At 45.3% G+C, this 23504-nt stretch overlaps 1 protein-coding gene across 1 annotated transcript; it reads right to left on the bottom strand.

Moving 5' to 3' along the window:
- Positions 1-1506: 1506 nt before the first annotated feature.
- On the bottom strand, positions 1507-23237 carry LOC114588973 (A-kinase anchor protein 17B). Its single transcript, XM_028714827.2, has 5 exons — positions 22892-23237; positions 14890-15668; positions 13352-13482; positions 6651-6891; positions 1507-5476 (listed from the first exon to the last, which is right to left on the bottom strand). Exons 2-5 carry the CDS (start codon positions 15652-15654, stop codon positions 3926-3928), a joined length of 2688 nt encoding a protein of 895 aa, XP_028570660.2. The 5' UTR covers positions 15655-15668; positions 22892-23237; the 3' UTR covers positions 1507-3925.
- Between the last annotated feature and the right edge of the window lie 267 nt (positions 23238-23504).

Here is a 23504-nt window from a genome sequence, read left to right as displayed (position 1 = left end):
AGAAACTCCAGCGGGTACAGAATGCTGCAGCGAGGCTCCTCACGGGGTCTGTGCCATGGGAGCATATTCACCCAGTGCTTTTCAAGCTGCACTGGCTCCCGGTGGAGTACAGGGTCAGATTTAAGGTGCTGCTTTTGACCTTTAAAGCCCTTCACGGCCTAGGACCCTCGTACCTACGGGACCGCCTCTCCCGGTATGCCCCATGGAGAGCCTCAAGGTCCATAAATAGCAACACCCTAGTGGTCCGGGGCCCTAAGGAAGTTAGATTGGCTTCAACCAGAGCCAGGGCTTTTTCAACTCTGGCTCCGGCCTGGTGGAACTCTCTGCCTCATGAGACCAGGGCCCTGCAGGATCTGATTTCTTTCCGCAGGGCCTGTAAGACAGAGTTGTTCCGCCTGGCCTTTGGCTTGGAGCCAATTTGATTCCCTCCCTCCCTCCCTTTCTTTTTTCTTTTCCTTCTCCTCCTGCAATGAGGCTACATTTTAATATTTTAATATTTTAATGTTGTATTTTATTTTTGTTTTTAAGTTGTAATCATTCTTCTTGTTTTTATTATTGCTTGTAAGCCGCTCTGAGCCTGGCCTTGGCTGGGGAGGGCGGGGTATAAATAAAAAATTATTATTATTATTATTATTATTATTATTATTATTATTATTATTATTAATTTAGGTTATGCTGGTTTGTGGCAGAATAAAGTTAGACGTTCAGCAATGCTTCCAAGGGACCTACGCTGAGAGCACTTTGCCACTTTTTGCCCTTTGCAGAGGATCAGCAACCTCCAGCAGATATGAGCTGCAGGATTATGATGATACCACAAGCCCTTCTTGATTACCATGCAGGAAGGCCTGTTTCCCCAGCACTGCATCTCATGCTTGCCATCATAAAATGAACTGTGTACAAACCGTGTACTAAAAAACATGCACACACATGTAAAACGTATTATTCACTGCAGGGTGGTGAAGATCCAGAGGGGGAAATGGAACCCCTCAACTGTCCTCTCCCCTTAACTGCCATTTGGGGGTAGCCATTCCATCAGGTTGCCTCAGTGGTAGAGGTAGGAAGCACGGTTCATTTCATTGGCTTTGCGGAAGACCCTTTTACTGTGCCAGCTGGTCATTACAGCACACCTGTTTAGAAATTGGTGCTTGAGTTTTGGTTTTTAACTTTCCTCTTCCTTCCCTCCCTGTCCCTTTCCCCTTGTGTGTCCTTTCTCCCACCCTCCTGGATTATAAGCCTACAGTGGCACTGTGTTAGCTTGATTGTATGTGAACCACTCTGGGAGCCATTGGCCGAAGAGCACTAAATGATCTAAATGAATAAATAAAACCCAAGTGCAAAATATTACTTTCAGATTAAATAAACATTTGTTGGCTGCATCGGGAAATCCATTCAATTTTTGCAAACTAGGTTAGCGTTAAAGAAAAGACAAGCTTAGAGGACTGCGGAAATTGCCACCACCCATCAGCCTGACGCAAAACATGAATCTAAGCACAGAAAATATCTGCATACATTGCTTCATTACTACTTTATTGGAGCAGAGGTTAACAAACATGGATGGTATGCTAGGGAACGCTTATTCACATGAAAATTACCATGACATGAAATAAATAAAGCATATTAAAAGTGTAAGCAAAAACTCAAACTATAATTTGTTCCTCTTCTTACAGCTGTGACTATCTGGTGCAACAAGCGACAACCTAGCTTGCAGCCCTCGGAACTGCCTATTCTTGTCAGTAGAATGGTTTCAGGTTGTAGTCCTTGACGGTCTTTGTTTTGCCCGTTCCATGTTTCATAAAATTATAAGCAATAACTGAACAGAATAATTTCTATGGGCTCAGACTACATAGCTATGCTTAAAGCATTCCCTGTTCAGCAGATCCATCAAATACAAAGTACAGCACCCCTAGCCTGTGAAGTACATGTGAAAATATGGACTTCTCGCTTTCTAGTTCTGTCTTTTGAAATGAAAGTAATTAATTCTGTGACATTTAGGAGAGGACTGGGGGAAATTTCATTGGTTCTCACACAACATCAACCATGATTTTAATTTAGCTCTCCCCTCTCAAGCCCCACCTATTCTTCAAAATAAATTAACTTGGGGGCCAAACTCTGTGTGAGTTCCTGGTCTCCTGATATGAGTTTGCTTTTTAAAAAAAGGAAAAAAGAAAAAAGAAAAAGACACTTTAAAGCAACCTTGGTGCATCCTGCTTTGACTGGCGCAGGGATGCTGGGCTCTAGGGGTGCTAAGCCCTCCCTTTCCCTGCTGTTTCCTCCCACCTATAGTCCCCTCCTGCCATTGACTTCTGTCCCATGGCAGGGGGGAAAAACAGATACAACTGGCCCGCCACTTAAAGCGAGGGTTCTGTTCCAGGTGCCCATGCACAAAAGCAAAGTTGTGCAGTCAGGAACCCCCAGAACTGTCCCTCCCCCCAATACAAGGCAAGGTCTGTTTACCAGGCTCTGGGAGCTTCCCACTATCTTCCCAAATTCTGGCAAGCAAGGAAAAATTGCTGGGTGCACAGGTGGGGGAAAATAAACAGCTGGGAATGGAATGTTTACCTCGCTCTCAATTTATGTATTTACCATCACCACCACCCCAAATATATATATATAAGGTGGGCATAAGATATGGGCCCAACCTTACCTCTCTCATGCCCACATTTCCACCTTACCCTGACGCTAGTAGGGAGTTACTTATTATTAGTAAAGTGACTGGGGTGGGAAGGGCTAAGCACTTCCTCCCAACTCCACTACTATGATTGCCATCTGAGCACCCTGAAACTGCTCTTTCAAAAGGAAAAAGGGGGGGGGAAATGAATGGCAGGAAATCTGATAATGGCTCTCCTGTGTCCTGTGTAACTTTGCCCTCGGCTGGATAATAAAGGGCAGAAGATTTAGGCAGAATTAAAGGGAGGAGCCATTCAAACCAGGGCACCTGTTATTCTACTCAAACCATTCCAATAAACCCAAAGGGACCTGCCACAAAAAGGGTCTGGACTGAGAAGCAGAATCTGGCACACAGCATATACTGCCCAATGCTGGATTAAGCTATGCTAATTGCAGAGTTTTCTGATTAAGTGGCATATAAATCTTTCTAAATAAATAAAAGGCTTCTTGCAAAATAAATAATAATAATAATTAAAAAAAAAAAAGCTTGAGTATCTCAAATTGCCACGTCTGCAGTAAATTATAAACACGTTCCTTCTCTGCCTTTTGGATAAATGTTTCATCTCTCACACCATCCCCTTTCTGAAATCACTGAGGAGGCACTTTCTTTTTTTAATCTTATAAATTAAACAATTTGTTCAACTAACTCCTTTAACTGTACAGTTACTAGGGAGCATTTTCATATTCTGTGGCTCCCTCCGAAATCGGCAGGGACCATTCACTTCACTTGGCTCAGATTCTGAGTAGACCATTCAACATGGCTTCAATCATGCACTGCAATAACTTTTTTTAATAAAAAAAAAAATTTGGTCATTAGTACAGATGTTGAATCTGTTGACCAGTTTTTGCCAAGCTGTGTCTGCCCTCTCGTGCTCTGCCAGCATGCACAGCAGCCCAAGCAGAGCACCCAAATCACCAAATGTGATTTATTTTTAAGTCCTTAAGAGGGCCTAATTTGAGCTTTCAAGAACCACCCCCATCACCCCCCCAAGACCAACCAAGTTAGCATCCTCTTCCAATTTCCCCTCCACAGAATGTCTCTGCATATGGATTGGATTGTTTTGACAGGAAACAAAGGGCATCCTTCAGGAATCTGTTTCCACCTATTTTCTTAACAGCAAGTCCCCTGAAAACCAGGAGTTGCAGCAAAACCTCCTGGAGTGAAGAATGTCCCCGTTGCAGGAGCTGCTCATTAACACCAAAAAGGGCTTCCAAAAACTGAAAGCTGCCCCCATCCTATTCCACCCACTTTCTTGTTTCACCATCTCACCAATTCTCTTGCCTCTCCTTCTTGCCCTGACACCACTCTTCTTGCGCTAGCCTTGAAAATTCTCTGCTTTTCATTTATTTCGCACCCATTCTCACCGGTCTTATTAATGTCTACATTCCCCTTATCTGCCTTTGGGTGAGCTTCTTGGAAAGGAGACCCACCCGAATGGGTGGCATCTGTTGCTTTTACTGCCCCTGGCATGGTGTGATGAGTTTTACATTTCATTTTGTGATGGGACATCTTGCCAGGAGACTCCATCTCTTCACAATGGTTTGCTTTAAAGAACTGCGGTTCATCATCAGACAAATTGTTTCCAGAATATCTCTTTCTGTTGTCCTTCCTACCAGCTTCCCTCTCCTCATCACTAGATGTCCATTTGACTCTTTGTTCTTCACCCCTTACTTTGCTGCTGGTTCTTTTGTATGTTGTCCTAAGCTTTAGCTTGGAGTGCCTTGCTGAGTCACAGTACTCAGAGCGTGAGAAGAAACTGTGTTTGCTGCATTCCATACCTTGAGCACCACAACAATCATTTTGGACAGAAATCGACAAATCTCTCACCATTTTCTGACCGAAGGGTGACACCTTGCAGCCACCACCATTTTTTCTTTCTTTTTTGCTTCGTGACTCATTAAGGGCCTCACTGAAGGATTCAGAATCACTGCTGATCTCTTCCAATACATCCTTCAATTTATTCACACGGCCAACTAGCTTGTGTGATGCCATAGCCACCATTTCAGTGTCTTCTGCTTCAGATTTTCTATCGTGAGTTGCACTTACTAGGACACGACTATTCAATTTACCACGCAGCGTTCCTTCTTCAGCCTCATTTGACAGATCTTTGCCCCGATAGTTTTTGGCAAACTCCCTAGCACATGCCTGGCTTTTTGGCAGAACCTCAGGTTCCTCATCCATTACGTCCCAGTTATCACTACGCCTGGAGCTTTTCTCTTGGGTATTTGGTACACAAATCAAATCCGTCATGCACTGCCTATCTTTGTTCTGCAGGTTAATCTGGAAGCTGTCCTTATTGAAATACACCACCCTCTGCCACTGAGACTTATTCGCTGGGTTATCCACCCTTGGAAAGTCCCGTGCATATTCTGGGGTTTGATAGTAGTTGAGTAAATAATGTGTGAATTCATCAGTTTCATATACCTTGGGCTTCCTGAATTCTCTCTCCCTGGAAGCTTTAGGGAAGCACCCAAATGAGTGGCTGTCATGGGGCCTGTGTGTTACGTAGGTGGTGATGGTTTCAGCAATTGGCCTGTTCAAAGTATTTCTCCAAAACGGATCAGGTAATGCAGGCAACTTAAATGGAATGTGCTGCTGCTGCTGCTGCTGCTTCTCCTCAATAAAAGCATCCGCCGACTGAGCTGATTGACACTTGGATTCTCTCTTATTCTTCGACTCTTGTTGCCCAAGGCAGTTTACTTGTTCCTTTGGTGCATTCTGTATCTGAGATGCAAAGGAGCAATTCTCCCTTTTGATTTCAAGATTCAGCAGAGGGCCCCCTATTTGCTCGGATGCTTGTGCAACGTCCTTAGGGGTGGGGGGATAAAAGAAAGAATTATAGCGCAACAGAACAAGGGACTTGAGCAGAAAGCAAATACCGGTAAATCAGCAAAGCCTAATGATAAATGATTTTATGTACAATTTGGGCTAGTCAAAGACCCTTCAGTGCCTAAGACAGGAAATCCAAATGGCATCCACCCACCCAGGTCAAACAACCCAGAATGCACCTGGTGTGTGGCCAGAAGCTCTTGGACTACAACTCCCATCATGTCAAATGGCCTTGGATTGCAGGAGTTGGAGTCCAAGAACAATTGGAGGACAACATGGATGGATTACTTTGTCCTAGTGATTCTACTAAAATGCAGAAGCTGCATAAAAGCATTGTTGTGTTTTAACAGCTCGTCCCCACCCCCATAAAAAGGGACTTATGCATAACCTCCCTGTGGGTTGTACCTCATGGGTGAAATCTGCCTCCCTCCCTGCCAGTCTTAGCAAGACCCAAAATACACGGCTTGGGAAACACACTTAAGACTTCATTCACTGTGGGAGTTGTCTCTGCTGTTTGAGGCGGTTCAATTTTTCCAGAAAGGAAACCTGTGTTTTTTGTTTTTTAAATGCCAATTCACTTCAAACCACATCTTAAAAGGCTCACAAAGCTGCACAAATCATAGCCTTTAAGATACAAGCCAGCTTGATTTTGCTGTTTTCAGAGGGAAAATAATTATTAATGAAAGTCACTTGCCATGGGCAATAGTCAGATTGCCGGTTTATTTGCTTTCGCTTTTTTAATGATAACTTCGGAGTCGTTCTACTAAAATAATGACCCCACAAAAGAAAGCGAGTTTCAGCCCCACCTCAATAATTCACAGCAATTTCCTATATGAAAAGAGAACTTCCACTAACAAGCATTTGCATGATCCTTTGTCACAGGATGAAAAGGAGAAGTTATCAAAAGCCTTACATCTTGCTGAGGAGTTTACTTAAATCACTTCATTCTCAGAGTCAGCATCTCCCAGCGCACCCAGTTCAGTGCATCAAAATGTGGTGTGCCTTGGATGTGGAAACTGAGAAACCTGCTGCCCACTTGTGGCGAACTCTGCTATCATATATGCCTACAGTTCTCCACAACTTATTACATATATTTAAAAAAAAAAACATTTTAAAAAACACCCTTAGAATATTTTGAAAATTATATCCTTACTTTTACTTTGTTTAAGAGCAAGGAAAGCAGCCTCATGGACTCCTCCCTTTTCTGAGCTATATCGTGTTTCTTCTCTTCCCAATTGGGCATCTTCTCTGTCCACAAATCTTCCGCATCTGTTACCTTCCGCTGCTTTCTTTGGCGTTTTGTATCCCACTCTATCTCCCTTTGCCCATGTTTCTTGTGCTTATGCTTCCTCTTTCCTTCTCCAGTTTTCTTTTCTTCATCATCGCGTCGTTTTCTAGGCAATTATTGATATGGGACAATTTAGGTGTGGGAGGGAAATAATTTTACAGTTTTAACCCTTGCAAGGTAGAAGGGAAGATAAGGAGGCAACAGGAAGGGCTTCCACCCTTGAAATCTGGACACAAGAGAGAACACTTCCTACAAATTTGTGTTTTGGAATGTAAACATATATACTTCACACATTCTAAGGAGATGCAAAATGTTTGAAGAACCTCAGGGCAGCTCTCTCTTGCAACATCTTCTGGTCCTAACATTTCCCAGTACTGCATCTAAAGTTACATGAGCTATTTCAAACACTGCCATAAACCATGGTTTATCATGACAATAATGAACCTAGTCTCCCAACCCTGTCCCTGCCCCCCGGTCCTTCAACGGTGTGGCACTTTTGCTCAGTGGCAGACCTACATTTTGGAAGTTTGAACTGTTAATGCGGGCCCCTACACAATCAGTAACGAGGTCTGGGTACCCACTATTATCTTCAACGGGGTATTCCGTGGCAGATCACCATATATATATATATATATATATATATATATATATATATATATGGGTGTGTGTATTTTTAAAAGTTAACTGCTACATCTCAGATTTTGATTAAAAATGCTGTACTGGACAGATTATCTCACATGTCAAAATCACTGGTGTGAATAAAAAAAACCCTATGCCTTATAGTTTTTGAGTTATGGGAGGGATGTTATATACAGTGCTACCTTGGGTTACATACGCTTCAGGTTACATACGCTTCAGGTTACAGACTCCGCTAACCCAGAAATAGTGCTTCTGGTTAAGAACTTTGCTTCAGGATAAGAACAGAAATCGTGCTCCGGCGGCACGGCGGCAGCAGGAGGCCCCATTAGCTAAACTGGTGCTTCAGGTTAAGAACAGTTTCAGGTTAAGAACAGACCTCCAGAACGAATTAAGTACTTAACTCGAGGTACCACTGTACATGTGTGGCTAAAGTCATTTCTGGGGACCCTCCAAGATTAGGGTCCCTGAAGCTTAGATCCGCCACTGCTTTTGCTATTTTAGATTAGTGATATGGTTCTCCTGGACTGATTGAAAAGCAAGGATAATTTGCACTGAATACATTTCTGATGCCAATACAATGAACCTGGGAAATAGTGGAATAGATGAGGACAAACAAGCTGAGCTTGGATCCTGGCAAAACAGAGGCACCCTTGTCTGAGAAATTGGTCAGTTTCTACCATGGATGAGGTTGCACTCTCCCTGAAGGAGAAGGTTCACACACTGAGGTGCTTCCAGATCCACCTACATCACTGGAGGCTCAGGTAGCCTCAGCAGCTGGCAAGGCCCTTTACCAACTACAGCTGGTTCATCAGCTGTGGCCATTCCTGGGCTGCGAAAGCCTTGCCACAGTAGTTCACGCGTTGGTTACATCAATACAGTCATACCTCGGGTTGAAGTAACTTCGGGATAAGTATTTTCGGGTTGCGCACTGCGGCGACCCGGAAGTAATGGAGCGTGCTACTTCCAGGTTTCGTGCTCGCGCATGCGCAGACGGTCAAAATGACGTCACGAACATGCGCAGAAGTGGCGAATCGTGACCCACGCATGCGCGGATGCAGGTTGCATTCGCTTCTGGATGCAAATGGGGCTCCGGAACAGATCCAGAGGTACCAGTGTACTGGACTACTGCAATGCACTCTACATGGAGCTTCCCTCACATGTGAGCTGGAAAATGCAGTCAGCAATCATGCCACAGCATACCACACTAAGAACCATCTTGTTTAGGCAAGCCTACCCAGATGCTTAGAAAGTTGAGGTGATGTGTGTTTTAACTTTATGTTTTAAAGCATGCTTGTGGTTTTTATTTATTTTCTTGTTTTATCTTTTGGTAAACCTCTTTGAAGTTGTTGTTGTTGTTGTTGTTGTTTTTTACAATCAAGCGGTCTATAAATTTTACGAAATGATTAGTAAATAAAAATCTAGTACAGTGGTACCTCGGGTTAAGAACTTAATTCGTTCTGTAGGTCCATTGTTAACCCGAAACTGTTCTTAACCGGAGGTACCACTTTAGCTAATGGGGACTCCCGCTACCACCGCCACACGATTTCTATTCTCATCCTGAAGTAAAGTTCTTAACCTGAGGTACTATTTCTGGGTTAGCGGAGTCTGTAACCTGAAGCGTCTAACCTGAAGCATCTGTAACCCGAGGTACCACTGTATAGCATGTTCACTTATATTTGCTTTTTTAAAAAGCTAAGAAACCCATCTTAAACTTTTCTCCCCAATTCTTACAGAATAGTTTCTACATGTCGTTAATGTTCCTCCGTTAGTGTGTTCATACCTGCAATACTGATAACCTAACAACTTTCTTCCGCCCTTCACTGGCTTCATTATAATGATGCCAAACGCTAGGATTATTCCCCATCACTCCTGAACAGGCATCATTATTACTACTCAGGGAGTGCTCAGATGCACTACGAAAGCTAGCAGATTGTATACAAACACTTTCACCTTCCCTGGCTCAAGAAAAGAAATAAGACACTCGTCTGGAGGCCCTGTGCATTTGCTGACCTTGGCTCTTCTTTTTTACAGTCAGAGCTACAGACCACTTTGCTTTCAATTTAATCATTGTTCCTAACCTCCAGTCAACATTTCTATGCCTCCACAGGCCAGAAAAAATGGTCTCAAGGCACAGAATGCAGTTCTAAGCAGTTCTGGCCTTGTAAGTTGCTGAGCCCTACTGCAGACTGAACAGAGCAGCTAATTCCCAAACTCTGCGCTGTGTGAAAACTGCTAGTATGTCACGTGAGCATATATAATGCTCCTGTGAGTTCAAAAGTACCCAGCCACAGAAGAGGATGCTTCTGGTATCTGTGTGAGTCACTACTCTGATCTTTCCTCCTCCTAACCTGTCACTGGGTGTAAATGGATCATTCTACCACTCCTCATGGAGTAACATAGAACGTCCTGGTCTGAGAGGTCTGTTGTGTCTGTGCATGAATCACTGCTCTGACCTTGCCGTCTTCTAGCTAGGAGGGCCCTTCTAAAGGCAGGTGAATTGTAACGAACATAGTATAAAAGTAGACCTTTTCCAGGAGCATGAATGAAGCACGTCTCTCCAAATTTAATTCGGAGAAAGTGTGCCAGAGTTCTCATAAAGCCTAAGAAGCATTGCAGAAAGGATTTTGTAAGGGTTCTATAGACCTGAACGATTCCTGATGAGAAAAAATATTTTGTGAAATCCTTGTTGATTTTCTAGGAAACAATTTCGGCACGCAGCCAACTCGGACTTCTGTACATACCGGTGGCTCTCAATGTATGGAGGGGCTATGTACCAGGGGTAGCACCTAAAGCCAAAATTGTGTGTAGTCAAAACACATTGCAACTGGGCTTGCCCAAGTCTTTTTTTCCCCAGACACCCACCCATTTTCTGCCCTGCCTTTGTTAATTTTTTTTTTTTGCCTACCTCATAAAGCTAAACGCACACAAGTTTAATGAGCGTACGTTGCAAATTACCTGTAACCGGAAATCCCTGGGCCTGAGGGTCTGCATTTTATATCCTAATTGCTAAATAGTCTTTAAAAAGGGGAGGGGTGAAATAAAGTCTTGCAAAAGCTGAATTTGCTGAGAGTTTCGTAAATCTAGTGTTACTATTTCAGTCTTTTGGCATAACAACTTTTGTTCTGAATGCAACAAAGAAGGTGGAGCCCAAGGCTCCCTGCAGAATAAGAACATATGTGCTCAGATGCAATCTGGCATTGAAGAAGCCCTCTGGAGAGCCAAGGAAGGTTGAGAAAACAAGTGGTGACACACATTTATCTTTGAACTCAGGAGCAAAACCTAAAAACCAAATTACATTATATTCTCTCACAAAAATTGATCTAACTTCAGTGTAGGCATAATGCTGTTATACAGAATTTCAGCAATTGATAAAACAAACCAAATTGCAAAAAAGGTCTTATACAACTATGCGCCTAAGGTTCATCCTCATACAGAACCGCCACTTGTTATCTCTTAACGTAAAGCAAAGGACATATTGCCCTTTCACTGAAGGAAAGTTTCTATTTGTTAATTACCATGAGGAGGCAACTCTGAACTAATAGAAAAGAACTAAGCATCTATGGAAAAATTCATGCCGCTATATAACCAAAAGCTAAAATGGCAAAAATATCCTTTTTTGTTCCCCTTGGCAGAATCAGGAAGTCTTTGAACAGTAAAATGGCAGAATTTGGAGTCTGCTGGATTTTCAGTCGCCCAATAACAGCTACCTGAAGGAGCGTCTCCACCCGCATCGTTCAGCCAGGACACTGAGGTCCAGTTTTGAGGGCCTTCTGGCAGTTCCCTCACTGCGAGAAGCAAAGCTACAGGGAATCAGGCAGAGGGCCTTCCTGGTAGTGGCTCCCGCCCTGTGGAACGCCCTCCCATCAGATGTCAAGGAAATAAACAACTATCTGACATCTGAAGGCAGCCTTGTATAGGGAAGTTTTTAATGTTTGATTTTTTGGTGTGTTTTTAATATTCTGTTGGGAGCCGCCCAGAGTGGCTGAGGAAACCCAGCCAGATGGGTGGGGTATAGATCTATTATTATTATTATTATTATTATTATTATTATTATTATTACTACTACTACTATCTGATAGAAGCATGTTTTGAATAGCAGGACATGAAATTAGTAACCAGATAGTAATCCCATGGCCAAAAGTTGGACTGTTTATATCTTGCTAGTTTTCTCCAGTAATCTAGATGTCTTTACTATCACGTTTACACCTACAGATACTGTTTTGAGTTTGTGGATGCCAGAGTCTTCAAATCCCAGGTACTAGCAAGTGTTCAAAACTACTCAAACCAAGCTAGCCTCCTAGTAAGGAGAGCAAAGGAAGGGGGGGGGTGTCTGTGGAAGGCAGAGTTTAGGAGTGATATGATCTAGCTGCAGACTGGAAAGCTAGAGAGGCAGAGCACAATGTTTGATGTCTACTAAATCTAAGGCTATGGCTATGGTAGAAGCAAGACCCTCTTGGGGTGTTAATGCTGTGAACCCCTCCATCGTAGGTTCAGGCTGCATATATGTGTAAATAAACCATATATCCTAAAGACATACAGTCCCCACTGTGCCTCATTTCCAAAAGAAAACACAAACCCTGGGTTAAGTGCCTGGAGCCCCTGGAATCTCACGCTGATTGGAGATTGGGATGGCACCTAGCACTATTAACAGCTGCAGATAAAACATGAAGTGAGAAACAGTGTTTTGATGTTTGCAGCCTTCTGTTAAAAGTCCTTCAGCTTTATCAGTTACACTGAAATGTACTTTAGGGAAGACAGTAAAATAATCATGGTTATGTGAATGCTACAGGAGCACACATTTTAGTAACGGGTAAACAAATTAATTTCCCAAGACTCAACTTTCATTTGTTTGTTTTAGGCTAAGACCCTACCTGCCCGCGGACTGTCTCGCCAGAGTGGTGCATGCTCTAGTTATCTCACGCTTGGACTACTGCAATGCGCTCTACGTGTGGCTACCTTTGAAGGTGACCCGGAAACTGCAATTAACCCAGAATGCAGCAGCTAGACTGGTGACTGGGAGTGGCCGCCGGGACCACATAACACCGGTTCTGAGAGATCTGCATTGGCTCCCAGTACGTTTCCGAGCACGATTCAAAGTGTTGGTGCTGACCTTTAAAGCCCTAAACGGCCTCAGTCCTGTATACCTGAAGGAGCGTCTCCACCCCCCATTGTTCAGCCCGGACACTGAGATCCAGCGCTGAGGGCCTTCTGGCGGTTCCCTCATTGAGAGAAGTGAGGCTACAGGGAACCAGACAGAGGGCCTTCTCGGTAGTGGCGCCCGCCCTGTGGAACGCCCTCCCATCAGATGTCAAAGAGATAAATAATTACCTGACATTCAGAAGACATCTTAAGGCAGCCCTGTTCAGGGAAGTTTTTAATATGTAACGCTGTACTGTTTTTAACACTGATTGGGAGCCGCCCAGAGTGGCTGGGGAAACTCAGCCAGATGGGCGGGGTATAAATAATAAATTATTATTATTATTAATTATTAATTATTATTATTATTATTATTATTTGTTTTAAAAGAAATGTTTCTAGCCCTCATGGCAACGAGCATATTATGTATAAATGCCTGCTGAAATCTCGGGAGGCAGAAAGGTGTCTGGAAAAGATTTCAAGTACTTGGGGGCAAGTTTTCCATTATCTCACATAGATATCCCAATAACTAAACAAAATCTGAATTATTCTTAACTAATAAAATGGCTAAAAAAGGGAAAGTATGCAGATTTTCTCTCCTTGCATAAACTTAGGTAAGTCACAAGGTCCAGCTGATTTTGGTACACAATGTCAGCTGCCATTATGCAAAGAAAAGGTATGGAGCCCTCACAGCCACAAAAAACAATCCTCTTATCTCAGTTTCCCCACTAACAGGGCATGCTCAATCTTGTCTTTAAGAGAAAAAAGAAAAAGCCACAGAGATTCCTCACCTTTCAGTCCTTTTCCCCCCTCTGTCTTCGTTCCTCTTTCGCCCTCTCTCTAGTTCTTGCAGAGTTATTTTTTCCAGGTTTCTCTGATTTACAGCAGTATCACTGAAATGATCAGTAGTATCAGACGTCACCTGTTTAAAAATCAAAGAAGTACAAATTGTAGTATCGCTCACTCAAGCATACAAAATCTACAAGGTCTCCAGAGCCAATTTCAAGATCTCAAATAGAACACAGGGAGCCTTAACAACATCGGGACATTCCCTAAACCACTTTGGCTCAACTATCTCCATACCAGAAAGAAGGCCTTTGCTATGCAGTCCAACACAGATGACATACGGGTGGCAGGGAGACTCATGCTCAAGTAAAGGAAGTTGTGCTACTGAGAAATAACTGCTTGTGACTGTAACCCAGCATGAACACAAACACTTCCCACCTGGTCCCTATGCCACACTGCAAGCTTCTATTTTTGGAGCTGGAGGTTGGAATTATAAAGGCAGTTTAAAGGTTCAGTTGGGATAGGGTGTAAACAGAATACAGGTGTCATGTGAAGGTACCCATGGGATATCCCTAAGGCTCTGAAAACCAGCTGTTATTTGTCCTCAATTTTAAAATGGGAATTGGGCATCTTTCAAACCTCTCCCATATTAAAAACCACAGTGCTGAAAATGAAAAGAACTAAAAGGTGTCCGTGTAACTAGGCTACATACATTTAATAAAATCAAATCCAAGTAATCTAAGAGGTGAACAAAGTGAAATTATTTTCAAAGCTGCAATTGTATACCCATTAAAGACCAAACATGGAAATAATGCTGAAAGATATTCCAGTTAGGTAGCCCCAGAAAAATGCATATTTTTTAGGAAGTTGTGATTTACTCTCAGTAATCATTCAAAGTTTCTGTATATGGAAGCAGATGCCCCATATAAAGAAGACCAAACCTGTCAAAACCATATGGCAGCGGGGTGTGTGTGTGTGTGTGAATTGTGCTCTTCAGTTCTGCTCCAATGAGTTGTGAGACCCCTTGCAACAGCATGGAAGTGGGTATAGGAGGTTGTAGGAGAGATAGGCAAACATCTCTTCACCTCCTCTTCCATTAGTGCTGGCTTCTGCAAGACTCTTCCACAAATGGAAGGACTCCTGTTTCCTAAAGCATGTGGTTTCCAGAGGTTGTTGAATTGCAGCTCCCATCAACTTTGAGCCAATATGGCTATTGGTCAAGGATGACAAATGCTGTAGCCCAGCAGCCTTGGAGAGCCACAGGTTCCCCATCCCTGGCACAACACAAAAACTCTGGTGCCACCTGAAAGGGTGGCAGATTAATTGTGGAACATGACTCCCACCATCAGATGCATGAAAAATTTAATTCAGCATATCCTTTCTTGGGACTAGATTCCACATCACTAGGCACTTCCACCTATGGTAGAAAATAGTTCATAATGCCTATGCCAAAATAAAACTGCCAGCCTTTCAGGTGGCATAAGACTTGGTAGTTTTTACAGCAATAGACTAAAAATAGCTACTCCTAAGCAATACTTCTTACCTTGATGTAACATGCAAGAGCTTTTCCATCATCCCCTTTAAACACCAGCTTCATTCCCTTAAATGTCTCCATAGCTTTTGAACAAGATGAGGACTCCTGGTATTGGACAAAAGCTTCAAATGTCCGCAGGTTCAAAAGGGAACGCAAAGTCAAATTATTCATGCGTGCTCCCACTTCTTCCCTATAAGGGTCAAGCATAGGGATATCTATGTTCTTGATCTTCCCAAAATTTTCAAACACTGCTCTCAAGACATCTTTCCTTGGTGATTCACTACCTGAGCCTTTCACTGCAAACCATTTGCATGGCAATCCTTCCAAATAGATGCAACCAGGACTATCCTTGCTTTGCTCTGCTAAGTCTTCCTCTGGCAATTCTCTAGTGGGTTCCAACTCCTGAGGAGCTGGCGGATTGGAAGGTGGCTCCATGACAACCACTTGCAAATCATCTTTGAAGCCACTGAGGTTTATCATCTTGCCATGAAGCTTCTCCTTCAGCCTACAAAACACGCGATTGGTGTCTGCCTCTCCCTCACACAGAATGAAACCCTTAGTGTTCTTGGTAACCTTAACACTGGCGAACCGGTCTGGACAAACCATTTTCTTCAGCTTTTCAATCACTTCCCACTTTGGGACTATGTAGGTAGGTCCGGTGGGTTCTGGAAGCACTATACAGATTGTCATTTTCATTACTGGCATAACATAGAGTCGATGAAAAGCACAGAACTCCATAGTTTCTGAGGTATCATATACTACAGTGTGGTTCATGATGTCCAGAGGTCCTTTAGAAAAACAATTAAAGAGGAGCAGTTATGATAAAGAGCAAATAAAGAATGCTCCTTTATATTCTACATAGTTACTAGGATCAGCTGCTTGCACCATGCAAACAGTGCAAGGTGACATTAAACACAGCTGTCATTCATACCAGCCTCTTTCAAGCTGGACTTGTGTTTTCCAAATTTCTGACAAGTACACTATTTTCTGAATTAAAATTAGAGGCACATTTAGACCTAAAACTGTTTGCTCTTGAAGAATGACCCTATCTTTGCAAATTTACTTTGAATGAAGGGCCTTTTATTTCAATGGAGCTCACTGCGATTGCAACCTTGCTTGTTTGCTGTTTTAAAGGTTATCTTCTAAAAGCACAAAATATCTTTAAAATGATATACAGTCATCTTAGAAATGGCATACAATCATCCTAAAGTGTTGGTAGGGAAGAGATATAATACACACTGTGAGGAGTGTTAAATACAACACACAGTCCCAATAGGACCTCTTATTGAACTACGGAAGAGTCTGAAATTAAATCCAAACTCCCAGCAAAACGCACGCACATAAAAAACTATGCAGATACAAAAAAAGCATTTGCAGCTGAAATACACACCACTCCTGGATAAATCACTAAGCATGTCACAGAATGCCAACCAAGAACCAATTTGAAAGAAACCCAGTAAGATAACCAAGAAACCAAGTAAGATAAAATACACACTCATGGCACGTTGCAAATTATGTTTACCCAGAAATGAGTTCCACTGGTCTTGCTCCCTAGCAAGTGTAATCAGGACTACACCCTTCAAGCTCTAATAGCCATGAAAGAATTGCAGCTAATGTATCCAAAGCTCTCTTTAAAATTAAAATTGAACTGCTGGGGAAATGGTATAAAAATATTTTAACAAAGTCTGAAACAAACTACACAAAAACTGCTTTCTGAAACTTTACACATCTACAAATATATATATAAACACAGCTTAGTAATTCTAGCAAATGGGTACTTTAGGAAAAGTCTCTAGACTTAACTAAGCTATTTCCAATACATGAGAACATGTAAACTGCACAAGTCAAACGTTCTTTTCTGTTAAAAATAAAATGACTATTGCTTTTAAAGAGCATCTGAAGTAATCAAAAACCATTCTGTCTTCTTAGACAACCCACAGTCAAGTCAAGCAGTGCAGTTACATGGATGAACTAGTTTCCATTAACATGGCAAAGAAATGCTTCCACAATTCACTCACAACTATGTCAAGTTTCAAGGCAAGATACACATACTGTATATGTGTATTTACTGCTTCATTTATAACAAAGGTCAAGTGCATGAGAGGTCTACACTCCAAGTTTAGTTTAACATAACTTAGGGAAATCTGTTCCTCACACTCCATGCTATAATTAATTACACACCTTGGAATGCAGTTTACTTCGAAAGGCAATATAATCCAGTCATTTTTTTTTATCTTGAGATTTTCTGGCTTTTCAGAATACAAGTCATGAATTCCATTCCTCCACACTGTAGTATGCTTCCCTTCTCAGTCCTCTAGTTTGTCTTTAAGCTCTGCACTAGAAATCATGATATTCTGATTTGTATAGTTTGGATTCTCTCCTAAAATGCCATAGTTCTCAACAGATTTATGTAATTTTTTTGTATTCAAGTCAGAGCATAACAAAATACTCCTCAGTCTAGTCCTTCTGCTATATTAATGTGTTAGGGAAAGTATACTGGCAAATCCTTGCCAGCTCTCTTCTGAGATGTCAGGGTCCAAATTACAAGACTCAAGGGAAACTGGAGCAAATAATAAAATGCAGCTGCTGGCAAAGCAATCACCTGTTCCCATCCTTTAAAAAAACACCTTGATCACAGGTGTACACCCACATGTGCTGCTGCTTATCTTGCTTCTTAATAAACATCCCAGTAAAACACATACACCCAATGAAGTTCAAACACAACGCTGAAATGGGCTATATAATGTCCTTTGCCATACTTCAAAACAATAACCAGAAAGCATCCTATCTTAAAAATTAAAATCACACAGAAGAGAATTGGAGTGTAGCACATATAAATAACTTCCCGATAGCCTGGTAAGTGTCCAATGATGCTGGGGAAAACCTCAACTACAGTAGCAGACTCATCTGCCTGTATCTTGGTTCCCATTGGTAAACTTGGACTGTTAGGACTTTCGTTCCACAAACAGAAGAGGAAGTTTTATGAAGCAAATCAAAAAGAAATTTGTTCCTATCTTCAATAATACTGCATGATGGTAGACACCGGAGAGGAATTTATGGCTGAGCAGAAGATTATAGTGAAAGCTATATACAACCTGCACCATAATGGTCCAGCTGCAACACTGCATGGTAATGCAACTGACCTTTTAGCGGTTAGCAGTAGACTTGCACTAGTACTGTCATGCTGCAGTGTGGGTTGTAACACAATTCAACCCCTTCTTCCTAAACACAGGCATCCTATTTTGCTTCCATCTTCACAGTCCCTTCTCCAGAATCTGTCCACCCAACTCTGTGCATCTTCAAGGATGGCATACTGTTTTTACATAACTGTACTTTATATTACTTTAGCCTTAGAAAAAGACAAGACAGAAACACCCTGATGCTCCTCTTCCTCCTAACCACCGTTCTCATCCCTTATACAGGGACCCATCACTGTCAAAATATCATTACATTTGCTGATATGATAGGATGACATGATGCCCTTTCTTCTGCAAGCAGGAAGAGTATTCTCAGCAACTGTGCCCTTCTTGTGGCAGGCCATTTGTGGAAAGGCTTGCCTTTCACCTATTCTGAAATTATTTTGGGACCATCAAATACTTTATTATTCCAGGCTTTTAAACTAATTTTACTGGTCCTATCTACTCTGAATTTTGAGTGCTGTTCTTGTGAATTTTGCTGTTCTTAGTGTGTTTTTGTTAGTTAAACTGATAACTCTATTGAAGGATTTTAAAAGATAATAAAATTAAGGAGCTATTTGGTTTTATTTTTACCCTTTTATCTCCCCAGGGTCTCGGTGAGGCAAAAAAAGACTAAAACACACACTGGAAATATTGTGGGGTCATGGCAGTTAGGCCAATATTATGCCAATTTATGATTAACCAAGATCACTCTATTATGTGATCAAGCATAGTCAAGCAGAAATTTGACCCTTCTCCTCAATCCAAGCCTAACATTGGCTCTTCCTAAACCCTATCAATACTTGGAGATACCAGTTCCTGCTTCCCATAACATATAAATCCATCCCTCCTTTCAATCTAGATATGCAGTCTTCAATCATCTGCTTCCTTCAATTCATATGTAAAAGGGGGCATAGCTCCCTCTGGTGTATATGCCACAGAAAGGCACTAGAGTAAATTGTAAAACAAAGTTCCCACAAATTGAGTCTATTCAGCCACGGCCCAGTATACCTGAGTCTAAACGGCCTCGGCCCAGTATACCTGAAGGAGCGTCTCCACCCCCCATCGTTCTGCCCGGACGCTGAGGTCCAGCACCAAGGGCCTTCTGGCGGTTCCCTCATTGCGAGAAGCAAAGCTACAGGGAACCAGGCAGAGGGCCTTCTCGGTAGTGGTGCCCGCCCTGTGGAACGCCCTCCCATAAGATGTCAAAGAGATAAACAACTATCTGACATTCAGAAGACATCTTAAGGCAGCCCTGTTCAGGGAAGTTTTTAATGTGTGACATTTTAGTGTATTTTTTGGTCTCTGTGGAAGCCGCCCACAGATTATTATTATTATCCATAAAATGAGACCTCCACTACCCTCAGCTTTCAATACTGGACTTCACAACACCTCTTCTTCCTCATCCACATATATTATGTTCCCCTTAGATAAGCTGCTGCTTCCTAAGCCCACCCCCAAATAACACCTTCCCCCAGGTATTGCCCTATGTACAAAAATAGAAAGCTGAGCTCTTTTTCCTTCAATCCACCCTGAAGCATTTCCACATTACATATATGTGACCCAAACACTTCTAATCAGTGGGCCTCTCAGTACATCCTCATCTTGCAGCACATGCACCCAAACATACACACACTGCACATGCGGTCCTTCTCACATACAGCTCTAATAACACATGCAGAGGCAAACACACCCTACACGGCCAAGCCCAAGTCATGAGCAGGCTTCAACTATTTCCCTAGGCCCAAACGGCTTTCTTGCTCCAAAGAGCTTTCTTGCTCTTCTTTCATACAGCAACAAGTCCCTCTTTAAATTATACACAGTAATGCAGCCATAGACCACTCCACAGGTCCTCAGCTTCCTGCACCCCAGCACCACAGAGCTGACAGACCCTAAAGTTATTCAACGTGCTTTTTCTCCCCCCCCCCAACGCCCATGACTCCTTGAGCCAATTCAGAAAGCAGCACAATCCATTCCAGAGGCCTCTAATCCCCACAGCCCAATCCTAATAATGTCTCACACCCCACAGAGTGCTGGCCCACTCCACTCTCCTAGGGCTTGCACATTGATCCTTCTTTCACACCTCTAGGGCAACAAATAACCCTCTCTACTACCACGGCCCACTCATGTCCTCAAGGAAAGGCCTTTGCTGCAATTGTGGTGTAGTGGCTGTACAGTGTGAAGACTAGGGCTGGGGAGACCCGAGTTCAAATCCCCACGCAGCCATGTAGCTCAGTGGGTGGTCATGAGACAATCTCCCAGTCTAACTTGCTTCAGAGCTGTTTTGGGGATAAAAATGGAGCCAAGTGAGTGCCATAGTCTCCCACAACCCAGCCCCACACAGAGCTATCCTCACATGGTCCAGAGAGAGCAAACCCTTCTTGCACAAGAAAGGGATTCCAGAGCCTATAAAGACCCCCACACATAAACCCACTAAGCGAACCAGACCCCTGTGTCAGGCAACCATCCGCACGCAGAGCCTTGCTTATGCCCCACAGAGTGCTAACCCCATTATACTTTCCACTATCCCCTTTCTTCCATCGCATAGGGTGACGTTACCCATACAAACACCACCACAAACCCTCTCCACTGCTAAGGAACATGCTTCTTTCCTTGCCCTAAAGCCCTAGACCACCCCCCAAGCCATGCAGTCAGGCCACCTACCCCCTAAAGCCCTAGACCACCTACCCCCTAAAGCCCTAGACCACCTACCCCCTAAAGCCCTAGACCACCCACCCCCTAAAGCCCTAGACCACCCACCCCCTAAAGCCCTAGACCACCCACCCCCTAAAGCCCTAGACCACCCACCCCCTGCACCCCTAGACCACCCCAAGCCATGCAGTCAGGCCACCCACCCTCTAAAGCCCTAGACCACCCACCCCCTAAAGCCCTAGACCACCCCCCAAGCCATGCAGTCAGGCCACCCACCCCCTAAAGCCCTAGACCACCTACCCCCTAAAGCCCTAGACCACCTACCCCCTAAAGCCCTAGACCACCTACCCCCTAAAGCCCTAGACCACCTACCCCCTAAAGCCCTAGACCACCCACCCCCTAAAGCCCTAGACCACCCACCCCCTAAAGCCCTACACCACCTACCCCCTAAAGCCCTAGACCACCCCCAAGCCACCCACCCCCTGCACCCCTAGACCCCAAGCCATGCATTCAGGCCACCTACCCCCTAAAGCCCTAGACCACCCCCCAAGCCACCCACCCCCTGCACCCCTAGACCACCCCCAAGCCATGCATTCAGGCCACCTACCCCCTAAAGCCCTAGACCACCCCCCAAGCCACCCACCCCCTGCACCCCTAGACCACCCCAAGCCATGCAGTCAGGCCACCCACCCCCTAAAGCCCTAGACCACCTACCCCCTAAAGCCCTAGACCACCCACCCCCTAAAGCCCTAGACCACCCCCCAAGCCACCAACCCCCTGCACCCCTAGACCACCCCTAAGCCATGCAGTGAGGCCACCCACCCCCTAAAGCCCTAGATCACCTACCCCCTAAAGCCCTAGACCACCCCCCAAGCCACCCACCCCCTGCACCCCTAGACCACCCCAAGCTATGCAGTCAGGCCACCCACCCCCTAAAGCCCTAGAACACCTACCCCCTAAAGCCCTAGACCACCCACCCCCTGCACCCCTAGACCACCCCCCAAGCCACCCACCCCCTGCACCCCTAGACCACCCCAAGCCATGCAGTCAGGCCACCCACCCCCTAAAGCCCTAGACCACTTACCCCCTTAAGCCCTACACCACCCACCCCCTAAAGCCCTAGACCACCCACCCCCTAAAGCCCTAGACCACCTACCCCCTAAAGCCCTAGACCACCCCCCAAGCCACCAACCCCCTGCACCCCTAGACCACCCCCAAGCCATACAGTCAGGCCACCCACCCCCTAAAGCCCTAGACCACCTACCCCCTAAAGCCCTAGACCACCCCCAAGCCACCCACCCCTGCACCCCTAGACCACCCCCAAATCATGCAGTCAAGCCACCCACTCCCTAAAGCCGTAGACCACCCCCCAAACCATGCAGTCAGGCCACCCACCCCCTAAAGCCCTAGACCACCTACCCCCTAAAGCCCTAGACCACCCCCAAGCCACTCACCCCCTGCACCCCTAGACCACCCCCCCAAGCCATGCAGTCAGGCCACCTACCCCCTAAAGCCCTAGACCACCCCCAAGCCACCCACCCCCTGCACCCCTAGACCACTGCCCAAGCCATGCAGTCAGGCCACCTACCCCCTAAAGCCCCAGACCACCCCCCAAGCCACCCACCCCCTGCACCCCTAGACCACCCCCCAAGCTACCCACCCCCTAAAGCCCTAGACCACCCCCAAACCATGCAGTCAGGCCACGCACCCCCTAAAGCCCTAGACCACCCCCAAGCCACCCACCCCCTGCACCTCTAGACCACCCCCCAAACCATGCAGTCAAGCCACCCACCCCCTAAAGCCCTAGACCACCCCAGCGGGCAGCGGCAGGGGATCAAGACCGTCCACGGCTTCCTAGGGATGATTCCGGCCAGCAGGCCTCCCTCCCCCAACCACGCCGACGACCCCGACCCACCTCCCCCTTCTTCCCCGCCCCACAGGTGCTCCCGGCGAAGCCCACAGTTACAGCCCCGAAACCTTCTCCGCGGCAAAACCCACCCCCGGGGGCAGAGGCCGGCCAGCGCTCCCCCATAGTCCATCCAGCCCCATTCCCCCCCCCGGCGCTTCGCCCCCTCCCTCCCCCGCCCGCCCCCGCCTCCCCGGGCAGGCCTCGAAGGGCGACTGCCGAGCCCCCCGCTCCGCTGCACGGCGTCCCCCAGCAGCATCCCTCCCGACCCTCCTACCGGGGAGAGGCCTAGTCGCTGGCGGAGGGCGAAGCCGGACCCGCGGCTGGCTTCCCCCTCTTACCGGAGGCCTCCGCCGCCTCTCCCGCCGCCGCCCCCAAACCGGCTCCTCGCGGCCTCTTGCTCGGGCCTCCCCGGGGCGGAGCGCGCCGGGCCCCGCTACCCGCGGGGGAACGGGGGAGCCTTTGCTTGCCGGAGCCCCGGAGCCTCCTTCTTCTCCTCCTCCTCCTCCTCCTCGCTTGTCAAAGGGACGTTGCCTCGCCGCTGGGAAGCCGAGCGAAGCCAGGAGCCCCTCGGACGCCCAGCGCTGGTTGCAATTTATTGCCCGCAGGTAGAGGTGTCCCACCCACTCAGTTTCCGTGCGGACCCGATCCTATGCTGCGCTCGCGAGTAAAAGCCCCCTCCGAGGGCTGCTACTCACTTGCAATAATAATTAAAGGTTGCTACGTGCCCCCCCCTTTTTTTTAAAGGGGAGGGTAACAAATTGAGACAAATTGCATTTATTCGCTTTGAATAGCCGGCGCAAAGTCCTCTTTTTAAATATATAATTATTTTGCTCTTCTATATACAGTGGTACCTCGGGTTACAGACGCTTCAGGTTACAGACTCCGCT

This window comes from Podarcis muralis, chromosome Z (genome assembly GCF_964188315.1).
Source record: "Podarcis muralis chromosome Z, rPodMur119.hap1.1, whole genome shotgun sequence".
Lineage (NCBI taxonomy): Eukaryota > Metazoa > Chordata > Lepidosauria > Squamata > Lacertidae > Podarcis > Podarcis muralis.
The sequence above is the reverse complement of the archived record's forward strand: the minus strand, read 5'-3'. Positions and strand labels throughout refer to the sequence as shown.